General features: G+C 43.6%; 1 protein-coding gene across 4 annotated transcripts in view; it reads left to right on the forward strand.

Moving 5' to 3' along the window:
* Positions 1-19,411, forward strand: part of camkk1a (calcium/calmodulin-dependent protein kinase kinase 1, alpha a) — a 39,069-nt gene extending 19,658 nt beyond the window's left edge. For 2 of the 4 annotated variants that reach the window (XM_040181155.2, XM_078106142.1), the window contains 14 exons: positions 2,190-2,243; positions 4,888-4,939; positions 5,309-5,442; positions 7,529-7,565; positions 7,938-7,959; positions 8,565-8,653; positions 10,316-10,515; positions 11,403-11,456; positions 11,618-11,691; positions 12,944-13,031; positions 14,418-14,546; positions 15,349-15,452; positions 16,451-16,498; positions 16,829-19,411. In XM_040181155.2, coding sequence (XP_040037089.2) covers positions 2,190-2,243; positions 4,888-4,939; positions 5,309-5,442; positions 7,529-7,565; positions 7,938-7,959; positions 8,565-8,653; positions 10,316-10,515; positions 11,403-11,456; positions 11,618-11,691; positions 12,944-13,031; positions 14,418-14,546; positions 15,349-15,452; positions 16,451-16,498; positions 16,829-16,901 — 1,158 coding nt within the window. In that variant the 3' untranslated portion in view covers positions 16,902-19,411. The remainder of the gene's footprint in view (positions 1-2,189; positions 2,244-4,887; positions 4,940-5,308; positions 5,443-7,528; positions 7,566-7,937; positions 7,960-8,564; positions 8,654-10,315; positions 10,516-11,402; positions 11,457-11,617; positions 11,692-12,943; positions 13,032-14,417; positions 14,547-15,348; positions 15,453-16,450; positions 16,499-16,828) is intronic. The other 2 variants (XM_040181156.2, XM_078106145.1) reach the window with 1 other exon arrangement.
* The last annotated feature ends 23 nt before the right edge of the window (positions 19,412-19,434 follow it).

Here is a 19,434-nt window from a genome sequence, read left to right on the forward strand (position 1 = left end):
CTTATTCCAAAATGGATTAAATTCATTATTTTCCTCAACATTCTACACACAATAACCCATAATGACAAAGTGAAAACTGTTTTTTGCAAATTTTCGCAAATCTGTTAAAAATAAAGAACGAAAACATAACATGTACATAAGTATTCACAGCCTTTGCTCAATACTTTGTTGAAGCACCTTTGGCAGCAATTACAGCCTTAAGTCTTCTTGGGTATGATTCCACAAGCGTGGCACATCTATTTCTGGGCAGTTTCTCCCATTCTTCTTTGCAGAACCTCTCAAGTTCCGTCAAGTTGGATGGGGAGCGTCGGTGCACAGCCATTTTCAGATCTGGGTTCAAGTTAGGGCTCTGGCTGGGCCACTCAAGGACATTCACAGAGTTGTGCCGAAGCCACTCCTTTGTTATCTTGGCTGTGTGCTTCGGGTCGTTGTCCTGTTGGAAGATAAACCGTCGCCCCAGTCTGAGGTCCAGAGCGCTTTGGAGCATGTTTTCATCGAGGATGTCTCTGTACATTGCTGCATTCATCTTTCCCTCAATCCTGACTAGTCTCCCAGTTCCTCCCGCTGAAAAACATCCCCACAGCATGATGCTGCCACCACCATGCTTCACTGTAGGGATGGTGACCAGGTGATGAGCAGTGCCTGAAGTCCTCCAGACATGACGCTTGGCATTCGGGCCAAAGAGTTCAATCTTTGTTTCATCAGACCAGAGAATTTTGTTTCTCATGGTCTGAGAGTCCTCCAGGCGGGCTGTCATGTGCTTTTTACTGAGGAGTGGCTTCCGTCTGGCCACGCTACCAAACAGGCCTGATTTGTGGAGTGCTGCAGAGATGGTTGTCCTTCTCTGCATAGAACAACGCTGGAGCTCTGTCAGTGACCATCGGGTTCCTGGTCACCTCCCTGACTAAGGCCCTTCTCCCCCGATCGCTCAGTCTGGCTGGGCGGCCAACTCTAGGAAGAGTCCTGGTGGTTCCAAACTTCTTCCATTTCCGGATGATGGAGGCCACTGTGCTTATTGAGACTTTCAATGCTGCAGAAATCTTTCTGTACCCTTCGCCAGATCTGTGCCTCGATACAATTCTGTCTCGGACTTCATGGCTTGGTTTATGCTCTGATATGCACTGTCAACTGTGATACCTTATATAGACAGGTGTGTGCCTTTCTCAATCATGTCCAATCAACTGAATTTAGCACAGGTGGACTCAATCAAGTTGTAGAAACATCTCGAGGATGATCAGTGGAAACAGGATGCACCTGAGCTAAATTTTTGTCATGGCAAAGGCTGTGACTACTTATGTACATGTTATGTTTTCGTTCTTAATTAAATAGATTAATTAATTTAATCCATTTTGGAATAAGGCTGTAACACAACAAAATGTGGAAAAAGTGAAGCGCTGTGAATACTTTCCGGATGCACTGTATCAGTCTATACTGAAGTGGACGGACCGACAAACTGTCGGTGAGACTAAATGTCTGAGACAAACGGCAGATTGGATATCGTAAGGAGGAAATAAGAAATGGAAAACCTATTAACAGCAGACATAGTGATGTATAAAGCAGCAGATTTTAGAATGTGGAAAAGTCAAGTGGAGATTTATACATTAAAATGTTCAAGTTTGTTTTCGGAAATGAAGAATCAAACCATCCCTATTAAAAAATAAACACTTTCAATTTGGGACATTTTGAAAGCCTTGTCACATGAGATTGCGTGCGCTGAATAAAGCTCACAACATTATTTTAGCAATTCCACAAGAGCACTTACTTCTAATCCATAGACACTTACCATCAGCCATCTGGCAAATTTGGCCCTGCGAGACGTCAAAGGTGATATAACTCCGTTAATTTAATTTCTGTGAGGGCTCTATTAGGTTACTTGTTAGCACTAAGCAAGAGAGGAGGCCGTGCTGGAAAAAAAAAAGGATTATTATGGCAGGCTCAAACCTCCTTGGGCTGTGTGTGAGTGTGTGGGAGGAGCCTTTCCGTCCTGCCAAAGGATAGAAAATGTTCTATTTGAATAGAAACCGTGCTGCCTTCAAAACATTATGTCGGTGTGATGCTGCCGTCTGTTTCTCAAAGTGATGCCGAAGGTATCGATTCTGAAGCTGAACAACAGAACGTACTGACGTGAGTGTCGAGCTGTGAGCAAGTGTGTCCACATGCAAATGAACCTCTATGTATTTGCATTGCAGGGGTCCTACGGTGTGGTCAAACTCGCCTACAACGAGGATGATGACAAACACTACGTAAGTCAACGCACTTCTTTTGAGTTTCAGAAACTTTCCTGCAATCAGGAGCTGAAATCCAGCTGCAGCTCTCCTCTGAGTCTTCAACCAGCCTCTATTGTCTGCACAGAAGAGCTTTAAACCAGTGCTACGGATTTCTCCCCCCCCCCCCCCCCCCCCCCCAAATGGTTGCTGCTGTGACTTTAGAACTGAAAGTCCCATCTGATGCCACTTAACGTGCATACCGTGATCAGTCCACACAGGACAGTCCTAAATGTGAGGGCAGTTTAGGCCTTTCCATGGAGCGGATTTGCCCTCCGCACACTCTGCCTCTGCAAATGTAAGACCTTATAGGTTTGAACGCAACTAAGCCGCCCTGTAAAATAAAACTACTAAAAGTGTTTGGATGAGTCATGTCGACTGAAGCTGCCGACCTTGGTTGGGTTTGTGATATACTTTTGAGCCGGTGAGAGCTCGGAGAGGAACGCAAGCCGGTATTGAAAACGGCAGCTTTTAAAAAGGCCTGAACGGCAAACAGGAGTTTATGTAAGGACGCAGACGCCAGCATGAGCAAAATGTATTAACAAGGTTTTCATTTTTATATAGACTCTACCCACTGGCATGCGGCTTTCAAATAATGGCAACCTGTTCAAGAAATGGCATTAAAATAATTGCCTGCAGTAAAAAGGTTTTGTGGGAAAGAGACGACGGCCGGGTTGAAACCATCGCGTCTGGCAAATCCTCAATCCTGAACTAATCATCCAAATCCTAACTGACGTGTATTTTCAGATTTCCTATTCATGGATATCTTTACCTCTCAGCTCTTAGTCAAAGTGAGCGACGGTCTTGGTTTAGTTTCGGAAAGGTCGACCTTAATAGGTCAAATGTATGTCCAGTGCAAAATCCTTTTTCCGCTTCCTCCACTCGTCCCATTTGTCCTTTAAATATTTCATTTGCTCGCCCTGCGTCTTTGTCACGCGTCTGTGTGGAAGGGTTCAAAGCATTTGATGCGGATTGTTGACACTGCCGGTAAACGCTCCCTTCTGCGGTTTACCACCGACCGGCTCAAGTGACAAACGCATCTCAAATAACTAAGACGGCAATGAGGAGAGGAGCAGATGAGTTTTATGTCCTGGTAATCTGAGTCGGTCTCACACAAAACTGATTGGATATCTGCATGTGGAGCATCTGCACAACATTGACCAACTAGCACAACTACGTCGCTCACGAAGGAGAATGATCGCCAGTAGTTCAGCTGTATTTAACTGACCCACGTGAGATTTCTTTCTTTAAAAGATGTGTGTGTGATTCTCTCTGCGTGCCCTACTTGCTGGTCGTTTCTTTGCACTGCCCTACTACGGCAGTCAGATCCCATAACGGCGGCGGCTTTGAGAGAGCTTAGCGCTCAGCCTTCGGTTCCCCCTCAGTTAAGCTCGGCTGGTTCTGTCGGCGGCGCTCTTACAAATGTTTGCTTCTAGCTGCCATCGTGTGGAAGCTATGTTAAGGGAATCCCTCATTCAGAGGTGTGCTCTGGATTCACAATGTGTTACATGGAAAATGGCATTGGGTTTAAATATTTCCAGACTTCTTACTAATTTAAACCATGTTTTGTTGTCCAGCGTATCAACAGAATACAAAAGGTCCTTGCATCCCGCCTGTGTATGTTGGGGCGTCCTGTCATGAGCCATAAGTTTAAAGGGCTAATCATTGCAGGGATGAACCTGTTGTTGGTCAAAGGTCACTGACCTCACCGCATGTTCTGGGCCGTAACGGAAGATCTCAACAATAAGACTCGCACAACAGTTTTATGTTTTTAACATTTTTACTTTCATCTGAGCAAACTTAGTAGTCTTTTTTAACTTATAGGACTTGTTGTCTCCATGTTAGAGAGCTGAATAATTAAGAAATGGCCCATTAAGGGAATAATATGGTGACTTTTTTTGACACCTCCTACAAAACACCTGTCCTGCTCTCATGCGCTCCGTTGATTACCTCCTCTTGGTTAATTAGAACTGAACTCGCAGAACCCTTTTCATGTTGTGTTTTACACAGTCATTGTCATACTTTCTTACTCCCAATTTCATATTTGGTTAAATACATTGTGTAACACTTTCACCTTGCCACAGTCCGAATTTGAGCTTTTGATGACATTTATTTATTGGAGCTCCACCAGCAACGCCAGATTCTGTAATGAGCTCCAGTCTGAATAATGTGATTATCTGTGTATAGCAACATTTACAGCACTTTTCAACCAAAAAGTTGCAATAATTCTGAATATGGTGCTCTGGATATAGAATTGTTAGCTGTTTGACAGTGGCTGAGTCATTAATCCCACACACACGCATACCGTGGAATTTGTTGAAGAGGCGGGAATTGTTTCCTTTCTTAAAAGAAATTGCTTCCTCTTATTGCGTAACCAATTCCTTGTAAGAACACACACACCGAAATGTATTTGCACATCAAAGATGTATTTGCTTCAGACTCAAATTAACCTGAAATTTTTACTTAAATAAAAGCTTAATCAGTTAGATGTTCATTAAGTAACTTTCAGGTTTCTGGCTTTGATCAATGCACACGTTAGAACCCCGTAAGTTCACTTCTCTTCCCTGTGAATACAAGCTGCATGCGAACACGCTTTGATCCGTCTCGTGTCGCTCTGTCCTAGGCTATGAAGTTGGTGTCCAAGAAGAGGTTGATGAAGCAGTGTGGTTTCCCACGTAAGTCCTCCTCCTACTTTCCCAAACAGACTCACTCGGTACACTGTGCGTGCACGTGCATTTTCTAGGGAGTAAACTAATCTCCTCTACAAACACTGAAGGGGTGTGTCTGTGTGTCATGTTGGGCAGAGTGTCATTTAACGGCTTTTGGAAGGTGCGAAACGGGATGCAGCATGAGACAACCAACAGAGCTCCCAACAAGTTGAATTATCCTTTATGTAAAAAGAAACCGGTTTCAAACCAGTGACCACAAACGACAACTCCCTGCCACGTGTTTGGATCATCACGTCATATGATTGCTCCTGTCAACACCAATCAAGTGAATTAGTTATAAAAGTAGTAATGTGTGATTTGTGTGGTGGTCTGCAGGTCGACCACCCCCAAGGGGACCCAAAGCGGCCCAAGGAGAGCAGCCAAAAGTCTTAGGACCCCTGGAGAGAGTCTACCAAGAGATTGCCATCCTTAAAAAACTGGACCACGTCAACATTGTGAAGCTGGTGGAGGTGAGAGCATTTCTATCCTCTGGTTTTTGTGTTAATTACTGGATACGTGGCAACTTCAGAACTTCACCCAGATCGCTGACTATTCAAATTCCAAATCAACATTTGAATGTATTTGAACTGGGTATTTTTGCACAGTTGTAGATAAAGGTCAGGCAATACTGTTAAAATCCAATTCTTAAATTAGTTTTGTGGTAACGGTCTCTGTGTAGGATTGTTTTTGAATTCAGTGGTCCAAACATTTCCAATAACTCAAGAGTACTGCTTAGTCCGGCAGTCAAAATTTGTTGACAAAAAATACCCAAACTCTTTTTTTTTTTTTTCACGAAAAGTTCTGCTCTAATCCATGTCTGTCATATCATTTAAACCTTAACAAAAACAATTTTACTGCAGATAACCATTCACTTTGTAAATCCGCTTTTCAAGTAGCATTGTTTCCGGTGGCTACACGCACCTCCTAAATGAACCGTTTCTACACTCGGGTTTCCATTTTCTTGAAATTAGTAGTTGTGGAAAAAATGGCATCTTGGTTAGGAGACATGCCGTTTCATAATCCTCTATCTGATTATATAATGCAGACTTCCACAACCGGCTTATTTCCGTTGTGTCCAGGATTATCCGTTCCCACTGTTTCTTCAGATAACCTTTTTTGTTGTGTCCTCTTCCACTTTGTTATTGTGTCGTGTCAGTTCCCATCAGACCAGAAAAGGCAGATAAACTCTGTGCTGCCAGGAAATGAGATTTACCCTCCAGCACATTCATCACACCTCTGTCCCTGGACCTTTCATGGTGTTTAGGCAACATATTCGGAGGAGGGGGAGGAGAATAATCTTTCCTCCTGTAAATAGATTCTTAGATTGACAACAATCTGAAATTGATGCTGATTTGACGACTTGTGAAGATGGATGGACTTTCTACAGAAGCTGTTGTTTCCGATGTCTGATTTTCGGGATGTGGCTCAAGATGCCCAGAGCTCCCTCGCGGTTGTTTTTATCAATCTTGGGCAGATGGTGTGGGAAGCGGGGGGGGGGGCACCATCGTTCTTTACTTCAAGGAGCAAGTCCGTAGGAGAACTGTCGGGCTTTCTCTTGCATGACGAGATGGACAGATTTTAAGTAAAAGCCGAGCACTGCTCCTGTGTTCTCGCTCCAGCAGTGAGGACACACACACACACACACACACTCCTCTCATCCCTCTTTTGTCCGCCCCAACTGTCATAATGGGCATGCGTAAGTGGGCAATGGGAGAAACTGCTCTCAGTTCTCCAATTTAAATGTGCTGTGCTCCCCCCCGCCCCCCCCCACCGTCTCCTGTGAGACGTTCCAGTCCGTCCAACTAAGAGTGAACCGCTAACATGCCCACGCCCACAGATTGACGCGGGGACAGGGATTTGGGAAGAGAGTGACCCCACACTCTCCAAGGCATGCAGTTGTTATGAGAGTAGACTCTTTACAGTCAGAAATGTAATTTCCCATAAATCGAGAAACTCTTTTAAGGCAGTGCTTGGGAACCGCATTAGTCTACCGCAGTAATAATTATGGGGCTACTAATGGTTTGCACTTTGCACTCAGCAGCTGATTCACCGTGGCTTTGCAGAAGCATGGGCCGTGCACACGACAACCCTTTTCATTGACGTGGTGCAGGCTGGATTATCAATTGATTCATGAACTGCTATAACTGTGTTATTTCAGTTTGATATTCCTCAGGTATTTTTGTTAAAGCACAACATTAACTGACAGACTGTAAATGTAGCATTGCACTGCTGTAACACAGTCGCACTCATGATGGGTGAAATCAATGCAGTAGAATGAATCAACTTCCCAGTGCCAACAGTCCTAAGGGCCAGTCCATCGCTTTACAGTTCACCTGCTATCCGCTCCAGACAAGCTCTTTTGTCTTTAGCAGGGGTCTAAGTCCGGATCTATTTTTATAGCCAGTAGTCCTTTTAATTAAAAACAAAAAAGCTGTACAAAAGCTTGAACTTCTAAAGGCTTCCTGTCGGCTTCTTAACTGATACAGACGAGTTACGGAGTGTTGTTTTTCTATGTTTCTGTGGAAAGGCTTCCCTCACTCAATCTTCATGTTTCAGGTGCTGGATGACCCAGCGGAGGACAACCTTCACATGGGTACGCAGAACATTTTTTTTTTATCTGTCCAAATCTTCCGCCCCATTTTGCCCCTTTTGCAGCCTTTGGCACTCTGAACATATGCCGCCAACAAGTGTTCATATAACATATTCATAATTCAGATCCTCTCTTCCCAAACCACCTCAGGGCTCAGTGATTATGGAAATAAAATGTATGAATAAATCAAACTTCCATCAGCAGTGCCATGTTGCAGTGCCAGGTCACAGCCTGTGTTATTGTGAAACTGCAAACTCTTTGTGTGCTTAATGTGGCACGTTCCTGATAATAATGTGACTCTGTGGGGCCTCAGGTCATGAAATAACCAACGCATTGCGTGGTCTGACTTGTTCCTTCTCATTGCCTTTTTCTCAGTGTTTGAGCTGATGCCTAAGGGGTGAGTATAGAACGTGTTCATTCAAAAAACAAATGATGATCATGTACGGCTCGTCCTCCTACCTCCTGAACTTCTTCATCACTCCGTCGCTGCCTCCATCCCTGCTGTGTTCTCCTGCATCATTCCAAGCTGGCACAGTGCGGCTGCTTCTCCCCCCCCCCCCCCTGTCATTCATAATGTACTTGGGTCTTTACGGTTGTTACGAGTGCAGGAGGTCGTCCCTCCTACACCAAAGTACTTTTTGTTGCTGTAAGCAATTAGAGGTGGCTAGAGGGTAACGTACAACAAATTGGCAGAAATAAATTATGTATACGTTTCTGTAACATTTATTCAATTGATAATAAGATAACTTGTGCTCTTTAGGTTATGGGACATGAATGATAACAATAAAGTATAATACATTATCTTTGTGTGCGGTTGGGTTTAAGGTCCATACAAGGAAACACAGATTGTATCACAGCGTCAGTGATGTTTGATCAGGATGTGTCAGACGCATATCTGTCTTTACATTTGGAATTTAAATTTCGATGCAAATGAAGGAACCCATAATGGATTTGTCTGCCTCGCTGTCTGTCTTTGTTTTTCTCCGTTGTGTGGATTTGTAGTCCAGTGATGGAAGTACCCTCGGACAGTCCTTTCACAGAAGAGCAGGCCAGGTTATACTTCAGAGACATCATCCTTGGCATGGAGTACTGTAAGTATCTCATGCAGTCTTTGAGGCTTAACCACGTCTGCGGAGCATTCAGCGGACCCCCACGTATGCACTTTTAGCTATTAAACCTTGTTCTTGTTCTAGCATTTTGGGGGTGTTTGTAGTGGTCAGTAAATCATTTGGATATTCCATTCATAAAGGTTTCCTTCTCTATCATTCCCGTTATGATACTCAAAGTATAAAATCAGGAACATTTGGGCCACTGTGTCTCTCCAAAAGAATGACCACTCGCTACTTAAAAAAAAAAAAATTAAAAAAAAATGGCATAGTGGCATTCTCTGATGTGACTGCACAAAATGCTTTTGACCCTCTGTTTCCATCGCCCGGGGGACTGGCCGCAGATTTCTGCCGTCCACCTCATCAGTATCGAGCCTCTGCTCAGTGAGCGCTGTGCTCCCATTTGCTGTGGATCCACTTCACCTGACTGTGGGCCTGATGACTAAGGATCAATGCGGCCTCCCTACGAGCTGCCAGGTCCTTCTTGAAAACAAGGCCACAGATAATTAGAATCAAGCGGTTTTTCAGTGCTCATACTTCATCAGTCGTGGGTCTAAATCAAGGCTCAGCTAAACCATTTAACCATTTCTTTTTTTTTTCTTGCCAACCCTCTTGAAAAACACAATCTAAGGTTTGGAGTCTATTGACATAAAGTTGTACAGTACGAATGGACCTGCAAATCAAAAAACAGTCAAACCACTTATCCTGCACACAGGGTCGCGGGGGGTCTGGAGTCTATCCCAGCCGACTTTGGGCGAGAGACTGGGTACATCCTGGGCTGGTTGCCAGCCAATCACAGGGCAACACAGAGACAAACGACCATTCACACTCACATCCACACACCTACGGGCAATTTAGAGTCACCAATCAACCTGATCCTTAGAGGATGCTTTTTGGACTGTGGGAGGAAGCCGAACTCGCGACGACACAGAGAGAACATGCAGACTCCACACAGAAAGGCCACTCTCATGTATGCAATATGTTTTTTTTTCAAATAATTAATTAATTAATATAAAACATTTCAAGGCTTTATAATAAACCCCCAAAGTAGGCAATGTCTCTAATAAGTGCAGCATGCCTTCTAAAAACTACATTGGCTAAAACCTGTGATATCATTTGGCAGACTGTAGGTCATTGACGTTGTGTTTCTAATTTAAGTATTATTGGTGCTGCTAACGCCTCTCAATCATCTCTGCTTTTAATAAGTCAAGTGCTTTACGTTTTAATAAAACCTCCTTAGACAAGTGAGCCGCACTTACCCAGCCAGTGAAGTGTGCAGCGCTCGGCTCCAGATAGCTATCAAGTGCATCTTGAAGCCGTAACATTTTAGATGAGCTTAGCTTAGGTTCACATTAGATCCCAGTATTCACATCATTCCAATGGTTAAAGCAGCAGTTTATTAACGTTTATGTGCCAGATATTTTTGCACTATATAGAAGTGTGGATTAAACTTTTTTTTTTTTTTTTTTCTGTGCATGTCCATATTGAACACATTAAATATGGGCGCAGTAGATTGGTAGCGGTCAGTCAGATGCAATGTGTTTCTTCAAAACTGACGACCAGACTTCTAGTGACTTTCAACTACGAAATGTTTTTTTTTTTCTCTACATGTCATTTTCCTGACTGTTTAATTCCTCCCACCTCCAGTGCACTACCAGAAGATTGTCCACAGAGACATCAAGCCTTCTAACCTGCTACTGGGGGACGATGGCCATGTGAAGATAGCCGACTTTGGGGTTAGCAACCAGTTTGAGGGCAACGACGCTATGCTGTCGAGCACCGCTGGGACCCCTGCATTTATGGCACCGGAGACCCTGTCAGACGCGCGGAAGAGCTTCAGCGGAAAAGTGAGTGGACTCCCATACGTTTGGTGAGCGTGAGTCTGAAGACACGGGATTGCAGCGGCTGGTGGTGTCGCCCCGACTGGAAAATGAGAAGCATTAAAACCAAGATGAGCATTGTCAGTGTGTTAGCTCCTACTAATAACAAGGAAACCAGGGGATTTTTGCTAGAATCAAGAAATGGTGTTTCAAACGTCACATTGATTCACGAATGTTTCACATCGTTAAACGGTTTCAACTTTTACAGTGAAGCGACGATCAGGTTTGTCAAGGAGAATCCGCCAACGCTGGCCTTGATTTCCAAGTGCCTCCCAGATGAATTATTTGCAAATCTAGCAGAAAATATTCTTTGATTGCAGAAAGGAGGTCAGAGTGGTGTAAGTGCCTTTACAAATCTGTGCAGTTTTATCTTCCTATGAGTCTCGCATTTCTCCTGATTTTGAGTTTTACATGCCATGCTCCAGAGAGCTTTTTGTCCATTGAAGCACCAACATTTTTGGTTGAAATTGGCAGTGAAATATGGAATATCTGGACACCAATGTGTCACTTCAACGCAGTTTGTCAGTCCCGGTAGCCCATCAGGTCATAACAACATACCAGTCCCACAGCAGCTTGCCTGATAACAAATGTCTGTGGCTGTGTGATAGATAACGCAGGCTCAGAGAGCTGGCTTTATAATTTCATATCTTTCAAGGAACAGAAATGCATTCCTAGGAGAGCTATTCATCTTTGTCTGTCTCTCTCTCTCTCTCACACGACCTTAACATTTCCCATGAATTGATTTAGGTTGACTTTTTGTCTGTGCAGTAAGATCTGTTGATTGCTATAGGTATGTTTTTCATTCTGTTTGCCGTAATGTTGCAATCCATGTCACTGTGGGCCGTTTCTTGAAGGCACTGGACGTGTGGGCCATGGGGGTCACCCTCTACTGTTTCGTCTTTGGGAAGGCAAGTCTGCACAGTTCTTTCATCTGGTCCACCAAAGGTAGCAGCAAAGCCTGAGAAAGAGGATCCCTGCATACTTATAAACAGCTGTCTAGTCTAGCCATCTTTTCATTTCTTTTTCTGCCTTGTCTTTCTCACTTGTCTTTCCTCTTCTCCCCCTGCAGTGCCCATTTATTGACGAGTTCATATTGGCTTTGCACAACAAGATAAGGACCGGGCTTGTGGATTTCCCAGAAATGTAAGTCCATCCCCTGCGTCCTTGACGCTCCTCCACTTTATTAACAGAGACCGCAGCGTGGTCCCAGCCACCTCGTGTCCACAGCAGTAATCGCCGCCTTCGCTTGTTTATCTTTTCAACTGCATCTCTTTTCCCGCCGTTTCAAATCTGCATCTGCACAAACTGGCGTAGCAGACAGTATGGCACACGGTAAACGTCCCCTTTTTAATGATCAAACAAAGCATTGAAAAAGCAAATGTGGTTTCCCGCCAGTATCTTCACTTTGTCTGAAATGTCGACATCGAGGCAATTTCTTGAGTGCATAAAGCTAGACTGTGACAGTGTGCGTCAGACTGAGGGGGAGAGCCTTCCCATCTTCCGCCGCAAACTAAAGACACACCTCTTCAGACTCTACCTCGACTAAAAGACTGACAAATTGTAGCACTTATATTGTACTTATAATGCCACTTATCTATAGTAAATTGGCTTATTTGAGGAAATTGCACTTTCTTGTTTCTTGCTCTTCTGAACATTCCTGTGGTACTTTATTGTAAGTCGCTTTGGATAAAGGCGTCAGCTAAATGACATGTAATGTAATGGTGTGTAAGGACGGGGTGTCATGTTGTCAGGGTTAAGCGTCTTCTCCCAGTGGACTCAGAAGTGTTCATGCTTAATGAACAAACCCCAACGAGTGTCTCATCACCTCATGGAATCCTCTCCCCGCTGTACTGATCAGTGGCAGTAAGCAGCAGTACTGAGGGTCTTTATACTGTAGCTCACATTAACCCATTTTACTGACAACCTATATTCCTATCATCCATACTAATGATAGGTATTTTAGCAGTGTTAGTGGTGATGATGGAGTTATTGTTAGTAGACCGGTTTTAGGTCAATTTTTTTAATTTTAGAGCACCGGCTTGTATTACTTTCATCTATTTTAACTGTTACTTTCAGTTATATAATTAAACCCTTTTCACCATTATTCCATTAGTTTTATCTAATTATTAAGTTTATGCTGTTAACTATTTCAATTATTTATCCATTTGTATTAGCTTATTACTTTTTTTTGTGTTACCTATGTTTACCTTTTTACATCTTCTGCGTTATTATTAACTCACTGTTCCAGCTGTTCATCCCTTGGTTTTAACTAATTATTTCAACAGTTTCAGCGTTCCCTTTAGCTACCTGTTCTGTTGCTAACTTCTCTGCTTGCTTCGATGTTTTTCTCCATCAACAACTCCATTCTTAAATCCGTGTTCTGTGCGTCGTGCAGGCCAGAGATCAGTGAGGAGCTGCGGAGCCTGATCTTGCGGATGCTGGACAAGAACCCAGACACTAGGATCACCATCCCTGAGATCAAGGTATCCGCGCAGAAGATCGTCCAGGTTAACGGGAAGCTACCTTGAGCACAATTATAGCGAGGACGTCATTGTTAATTCCCAGACCCAATTTCCTGTGATGGACCCAAAAGGCCTCTCTCTGTTCCACGAGGGTTAAAAAAGATTAACACTGAGTCACCAATACAGGGGGGAGGTCCAGGACCAGTCAGGACCGATCCCCACGGTGTTCCCATGACGCGAGCCAAACATGCGTCAGTGAGTCACCTTCTCACCAGAGACGCTGTTTTGTGTTTATGGAACAGGAGATAATTAGGCAGTATGCACAACATGGTGCACGTACAGGCACACATTGCTTCTTTGTCAAAAGTTGCTAAATGCCCCTTATTACTTAAATAATAAAATGATGTATATCGAAAAATTGCATAATGCTTAAATTGAATGTAAAGCTAAACATGTTCAGCCCCTGTGCTAGACGGTGTATATATTTACATAAAAATACACCGCTTGTTACATGATTTAATTTTTTTAAAGTTATGGAAAAAACTAATTTCCAGTTGCTTTATGAAAGTGACCCATTAATATGAGTATACTGCCTTAATATGTTTTTTACTTTTCCACTGCTCACTGATTTCAATGGTGAAAGATCTACTCTGATATTTCTTGATTGTGGGAGCTTTCAAACGTGACATTAATGGAGTGAAGTGAACTCCGGTACTCGAGGACTGATTACTGAATAATTGTGTTTTTAGTTTGAATACTAGCTTTCGCTTTTTTTTTTCCTTTTTGGATGCCCAATGAGCTTCCCAACGTGGACTTTAGAGCATCTGTATGAATGTTTTTAAGGGAAACTTGTTTCTTATTGTCAACAAAAACAATGAAATATTGATTCTGCCAGTGATGGAAAACCAGTTAGCCATTGAGTGCTGCAGCCGTCGAGTGCTTCCCCCATCTTAAAGTGGACTGGCGTTTCAATGTTTTTTTGGTAAAACGCATTTAAAAAAAGTCTACCAATGCGTTTTTATGCTTTTTACTTCTGCTGCTTTGATTTGTGCTTCAAAAATGAAAGATGCCGTATTAATTTGTGGATATTATTTTACAAAAAATGTAAGTATTATGAATATACAAAATATAAATCCGCTGCTTTTTGGATAGGAAACAAAAATGTGACATTCCTGCAGCACTCATAACACTGATATCATTATGGAAACTCATCTATTTTGCATCGATCCCAATGAACCGAATGATCACATGACCAATCTAGGATGGAAAATAGTAATGAATCTTTGCAGAAAAATATACGTTATACATGAGTCCGTTTACAACAATGTACTCTGTTAAACCTGAGAGGCTGAATTCCTGTAAAGATGTTGCAAACTTCTGTGCATTATAGATGTGTTTGTGTGTTAGATGGACCAGTGGGTGACCCAGTTAGGCACAGACCCCTTGCCCCTGGAGGAGGAGCACTGCTCTGCGGTGGAGGTGACTGAGGAGGACATCCAGAACTCCGTAAAGTTTGTCCCCAGCCTCTCGGCCGTGGTAAGGAGCCCTGCGCGTCCTCCCTTGGCGGGGGGCTTTTGTGTCAAATAGATGCGCATCGTTTCCAAGAGAGGGGAAGAGAGGCTGCTCCCTACCAGCTGCAGTCCTCCGTTTACCGCGATGGTGACAAAGCACAGCGACGTAGTGATTTACTCACAGTGCAGTGCAGGCTGGTTCACAAAAAAAAACAGTTGATGCCCCAGTTTGAATGGTGCGTATTCCTGTAGCTTTTGTAATATTTGACTGCCATTAAAGCCATTGATTCAAACCTGAATACCAATATTAAAGAAACAAATTCCCCAAATGGGGGATTCAAGATCTTCGATCGGCTGGTTCCATAAATGTTCTATTGGGAAACAAGCTCACATGGTTGCATTAATAGGCACTGACAGCATATCGGTGACTAATAAAGGGCACATTTGAAAATGATTTATACCATTGGCTTTATAGCATCCTGTAGATGGACTTTCCAAGCCGCCGAAGAGGTCGGAACATTCTCACATTGATTCTCCTATAGGGTCTTATATGAAGTTATGACCATTAAAATATTCCAGAAAAGTACAACAACAAACAATATGAGCATATGACTGATGGAGATAATCCTGAAAAATATTTTTCTTGTACATAACAAAAAAAAAAAAAAAAAAACGTTGTAAACGTAACAAGAATGGACTTATCTGAGACATTCTGGTCTGCTTCAACCCTCTGTGTGCACTTCCTTCGATGAATACTTTATTTTGTGCAGAGCCACAGCGAGCTTTGGCACGTCATTGCAGCCGTCCTGTGCCTGTGAATGTTTCAGATCTTGGTGAGAGCCATGCTAAGGAAGCGATCCTTCAGCAACCCCTTTGAGTGTCCCAGCAGGAGAGAGGAGAGGTCTATGTCTGCGCCCGGCAGCCTGCTCATGTAAGCACACGCGCCCTCTGGCTCTCAATAACTGTACATCTCATCCGTGAAGACGGAGAAACGCAACAACACGAGGCTCTTGCTTATTGCAGAGATTACTAGAGACTCTGACATCGGCAGCAGCAGCTGCTGCTTTGCCATAGCACCATCCTTCATTCTTTCATTGTATGCAGCGGAGCTTCCAGCTTTTATACGTGTTTCTTTTGTGTGTTGCTTCCAGCTCTGAGTGAGAACGTGGATTGAGATCACTGGGGGGGGGGAAATGGGCAATCGTGTGAACTGCTCCTGCAATCCCGACATAAGCAGTGCGGCCAAGAGCCGAGCTGAAGCATCCGTAGCAGAGTAATCTGATGTGATGTGATCTGCAGACAGGCTCCCATCTCCCTTTTGCTAGAGGCCGAGGTTTTCCCTATTAGATTGTAGACATTCAGAGCGCTGCCATCCGAGGTGAAGGTGTTTCCAGAGCATATGAAGGAAGTTTGAGACAACACTGCCCCCTGCTGGGGACTGTGGGGGGGAAAAAAACAGGGCTTTCATCTTATAAATTAGACTCATCTGAAGTATTTAGCCCATCTGTCCATTAGCTCATAGTTAGTGATTGTCCAGCTTCATGTCACCATGAATTATAAATTGTACGGATTTAATAGGAGAACTATCAAGAAAGACCTGGAACACTCATGGCTCACACGTAGCTTTATGTAATCTGTTTAACCACCATCATTTTGACCCGGATTGGGAGATTGATGGGATGCTGTTTAAAAAAAAGGTTTGATTTTTTTTTAACCTTAGCGCTCAAAATCCTAAAATATTTGAGTCATTTTTTCACAAATATCAAAGCCACAGATACAGGAAGCATTTACAGGTTGAGGAGGTGACGTATGTGACCTTTAACACCCCCCCCCCACACACACACACACACACACACACTGAGGTGACCTTTGCCCTCTCACCTGTGACCCTTTTTTTTTCCACCCATCTTTTCTCCCACTTTGCTGCAGGGACTCTTGGCCCTTCCGGCCCTCTTTAAAACTGCACCCCTCCCTCAGGTAACACATTGTGCAGCATGGTCCGACACGCTGTCTGTCCAACATCTACCAGCCAGCAGCAGCAGCAGCAGCAGCATCATCATCATGATCATCATCTTAGACTCCTCTGCTCTCGCTCATTCCCGTCATGACAAGTGATGGAGCAGCCTAGCCTTCCCCAGCTCCCTCGTCTCCCTGCTGCTGTCATTTAAGGCTGCCTTTAACATTCATCATGTGACAAAAACGCTTCCCTGGTTTCGCTGCTTGTGGAGAGACGAAGCACAGTGTCTAGTACAGTGGTTTAGATCTCTGCGTGTGCTCTTTTTGACCGCCACCTCTTACTTGTTGCAGAAAGAGCAGCACGGGAGACGGACCCAGAGACGGAGAGCTGGAGGACCTGCACGAAGACGAGCCCGCCTCATGAGACCTCCCACAGAGTTTTGTCCCCTTTACCCGTGTGTCCCCCCTTCCATCCACCTGTTAATCAAATCAATGACGCTGGACAGACTGATGGTTTGGAAGACCCGCTTCATGGCTTTTGTTTACGCTCCAACTCTGCTCGGCATCTTTTAGCGTCCCTGCCCTCTCCCCATCTTACTCCCCACTTGTCCGCTGAGTTGGATCCACAGTATTCGCAGCGCAACCCTTTACTGATGTGACTGGCATCAGTGAACCAAGAAGAGGAACTCTGCAGCGGGCATTACACTGCAATGCTCCAACACTCTGGAGCTCAGATATTTATTTCTTTTGATATTTCTGCATGAATGACCAGTCGGGCCTCATCATCTGACTGCTTCGTGCCAGCTGTCCCAGTCAGAGCCGGCCAGAAAGAGCGTGGCCCATCACAAACCACAGCATGTTAATTAAACTATTATCTGTTCAGTACACCACGGGGGGGTTGATATTGCACATAAATGTCTCGAGGTGTCGTCAATGTTATCGTCTCACTGTGTTCGTGCCATCGGTAGCTTTTTACTTTGGTGCTGAAGAACTTCACGGTCCTCTCGCCTGACTGGGTGAACTTCTCTGACCGGAAGGAAGAAGGAAGCCCGCTGTTGAAGAGAGGCTGGCTCATTTGAACAGGCTATGGTCGCGGTGTAATGTGCAACCGCTTCTGTGTTCAAAGTTGTTTTGCACTCTCGACTGCCTGCGGATTCATGCTCTGTAACGTGTCTCTTCCTATCTCGCTCTACGGTTTGATTCGGTTTATTGCGAGAGAAACCGCAGCTTTTGGAAGTGAATGTCGTAAGGCAAGAGAAGTAAAAGGAACACAAACTACTATTGCATATCTCTTTCAATATTTTCTCGTAAAAACTAGAATGCATTATTACACAACAGTCTTGTATGCAGAGCTCATGTGAAGGCATGAATAATCATTGTCCAGGATAAACATCAATGAGTGCTCTTCCACGAGAAATTCATAAAACTCCTCCAGGTAAAGGAGGCCATGGGGGGGGGGGGTAAAGCAGCGAAGCTCTACTCACCATACATACATACTTTTTCAGGGTTACTGAAAAAACGACTCAACCGAACCGGGTACAAACCGAACGCCGAGGCATCGGCACAATGTGAATGAGAAAGCCTTTCACGCGCTGCTATTGGCATTGTGTGGCGCCGGGGAATCTAAAAGCTTTACTCGTTTTGATTTGATTGTTCAGTAAGAGTCTGTAATGTGTTTTATAAAGGGATGAATTCCTGTGTGAAATGATGTGTCTGCATGTCGGAAAGGAATCATTGACTGATGTTGGCCCTTCTCTGTGCTGATGACCACGTCGGCGAAAGGAGGCACTGAGGGCGGTTTAAACTCCAAAGACTATGGAATGGTTTTGCCCGTATGAGCGCGTGGCCATCTTGACGTTAATGTGTCTGACGTTGGTCAGAGTGCAGTAGTGCTGTCGTCTTTGTCCTCTGTGTATATCCGGCATTCCTCTGCTTTTATGTTTTCAAGTTGACCATGTTGAAAAACAACTGAAACACTGTTCAATATTTGCACTTTTCCACTGCTCGATAAACATTTCACTTATTCAATATTTGCACTTTTCCACTTCTAGATACATATTTAAGTTATTCTTGTTATACATGTATATTACTGTCTAACATTGTAAAGTGTCTGTGTGGCTCACCTGTAAAGACCGTGTTGACTGTGTATCTGTCTGCTCTCAGTCTCCTGTGCTATTGTTCAGAAATCTGCATTTGGAAGCATTGGTACTTTTTTTTTTTTTTTTTGAGATTTTCTTTTTTATAAACTCAATTAGCAACTCTTTCTCCCTTCTGGGACAACCTGCTGCTTCAGCTGCAGTGACCAGATTTTACATATCCGTATGACGATAGAATGGCTACAGTTATTCAAAGCTTTTAAACCAATTTCTATTACATTTGGTAAAGAATTATATTGGCCATTTGGAAAGCTGCAAAAGAACTGCTAAAAATGGGGCTACACTACATTTTTTTTAAGAATCCAGTCATTTTGAGCTCTTGAACAATTAGTTGTGACCGTGTTTGAATGGCTCAATGTATCAGCATAACCGTCACCTTTTGGTATCCGATCTGTCCAGATACAAATGAAATACACATTCAATTAAATCGTGGATCCTTGAGAAAGCCCTCGCTTAGTGCCGTAAATGTGGTAACAAAGAAAGAAACGTATGAGTTAGTTGCACCACAGGAAACTTTCATCATTTCAGGTCCTAGTTCGATCCAAAGGAGTGTGAGAGAGTGAGTTTGTACGTGCCGCTTGTGTGCTTGTGTGCCTGCAGCTTTTTGTTGTCTTGTGCATTTCTCTGTCCTTGTGTCGCTTGCATGGCACGTCTCTTTGGAATGCACTTGTTACAATGTAAATATGTACCAATATATACAAAGAAGCAATTTTTTGCATGCTTTTTGTACACCTGGAGATGATGAAGACAATAAAAAAGAACATCTGAATTCTCTTAACATGCTGCATGTATTCTTGTTTC

This window comes from Gasterosteus aculeatus, chromosome 7 (assembly GCF_964276395.1).
Source record: "Gasterosteus aculeatus chromosome 7, fGasAcu3.hap1.1, whole genome shotgun sequence".
NCBI classification, from domain to species: Eukaryota; Metazoa; Chordata; class Actinopteri; order Perciformes; family Gasterosteidae; genus Gasterosteus; species Gasterosteus aculeatus.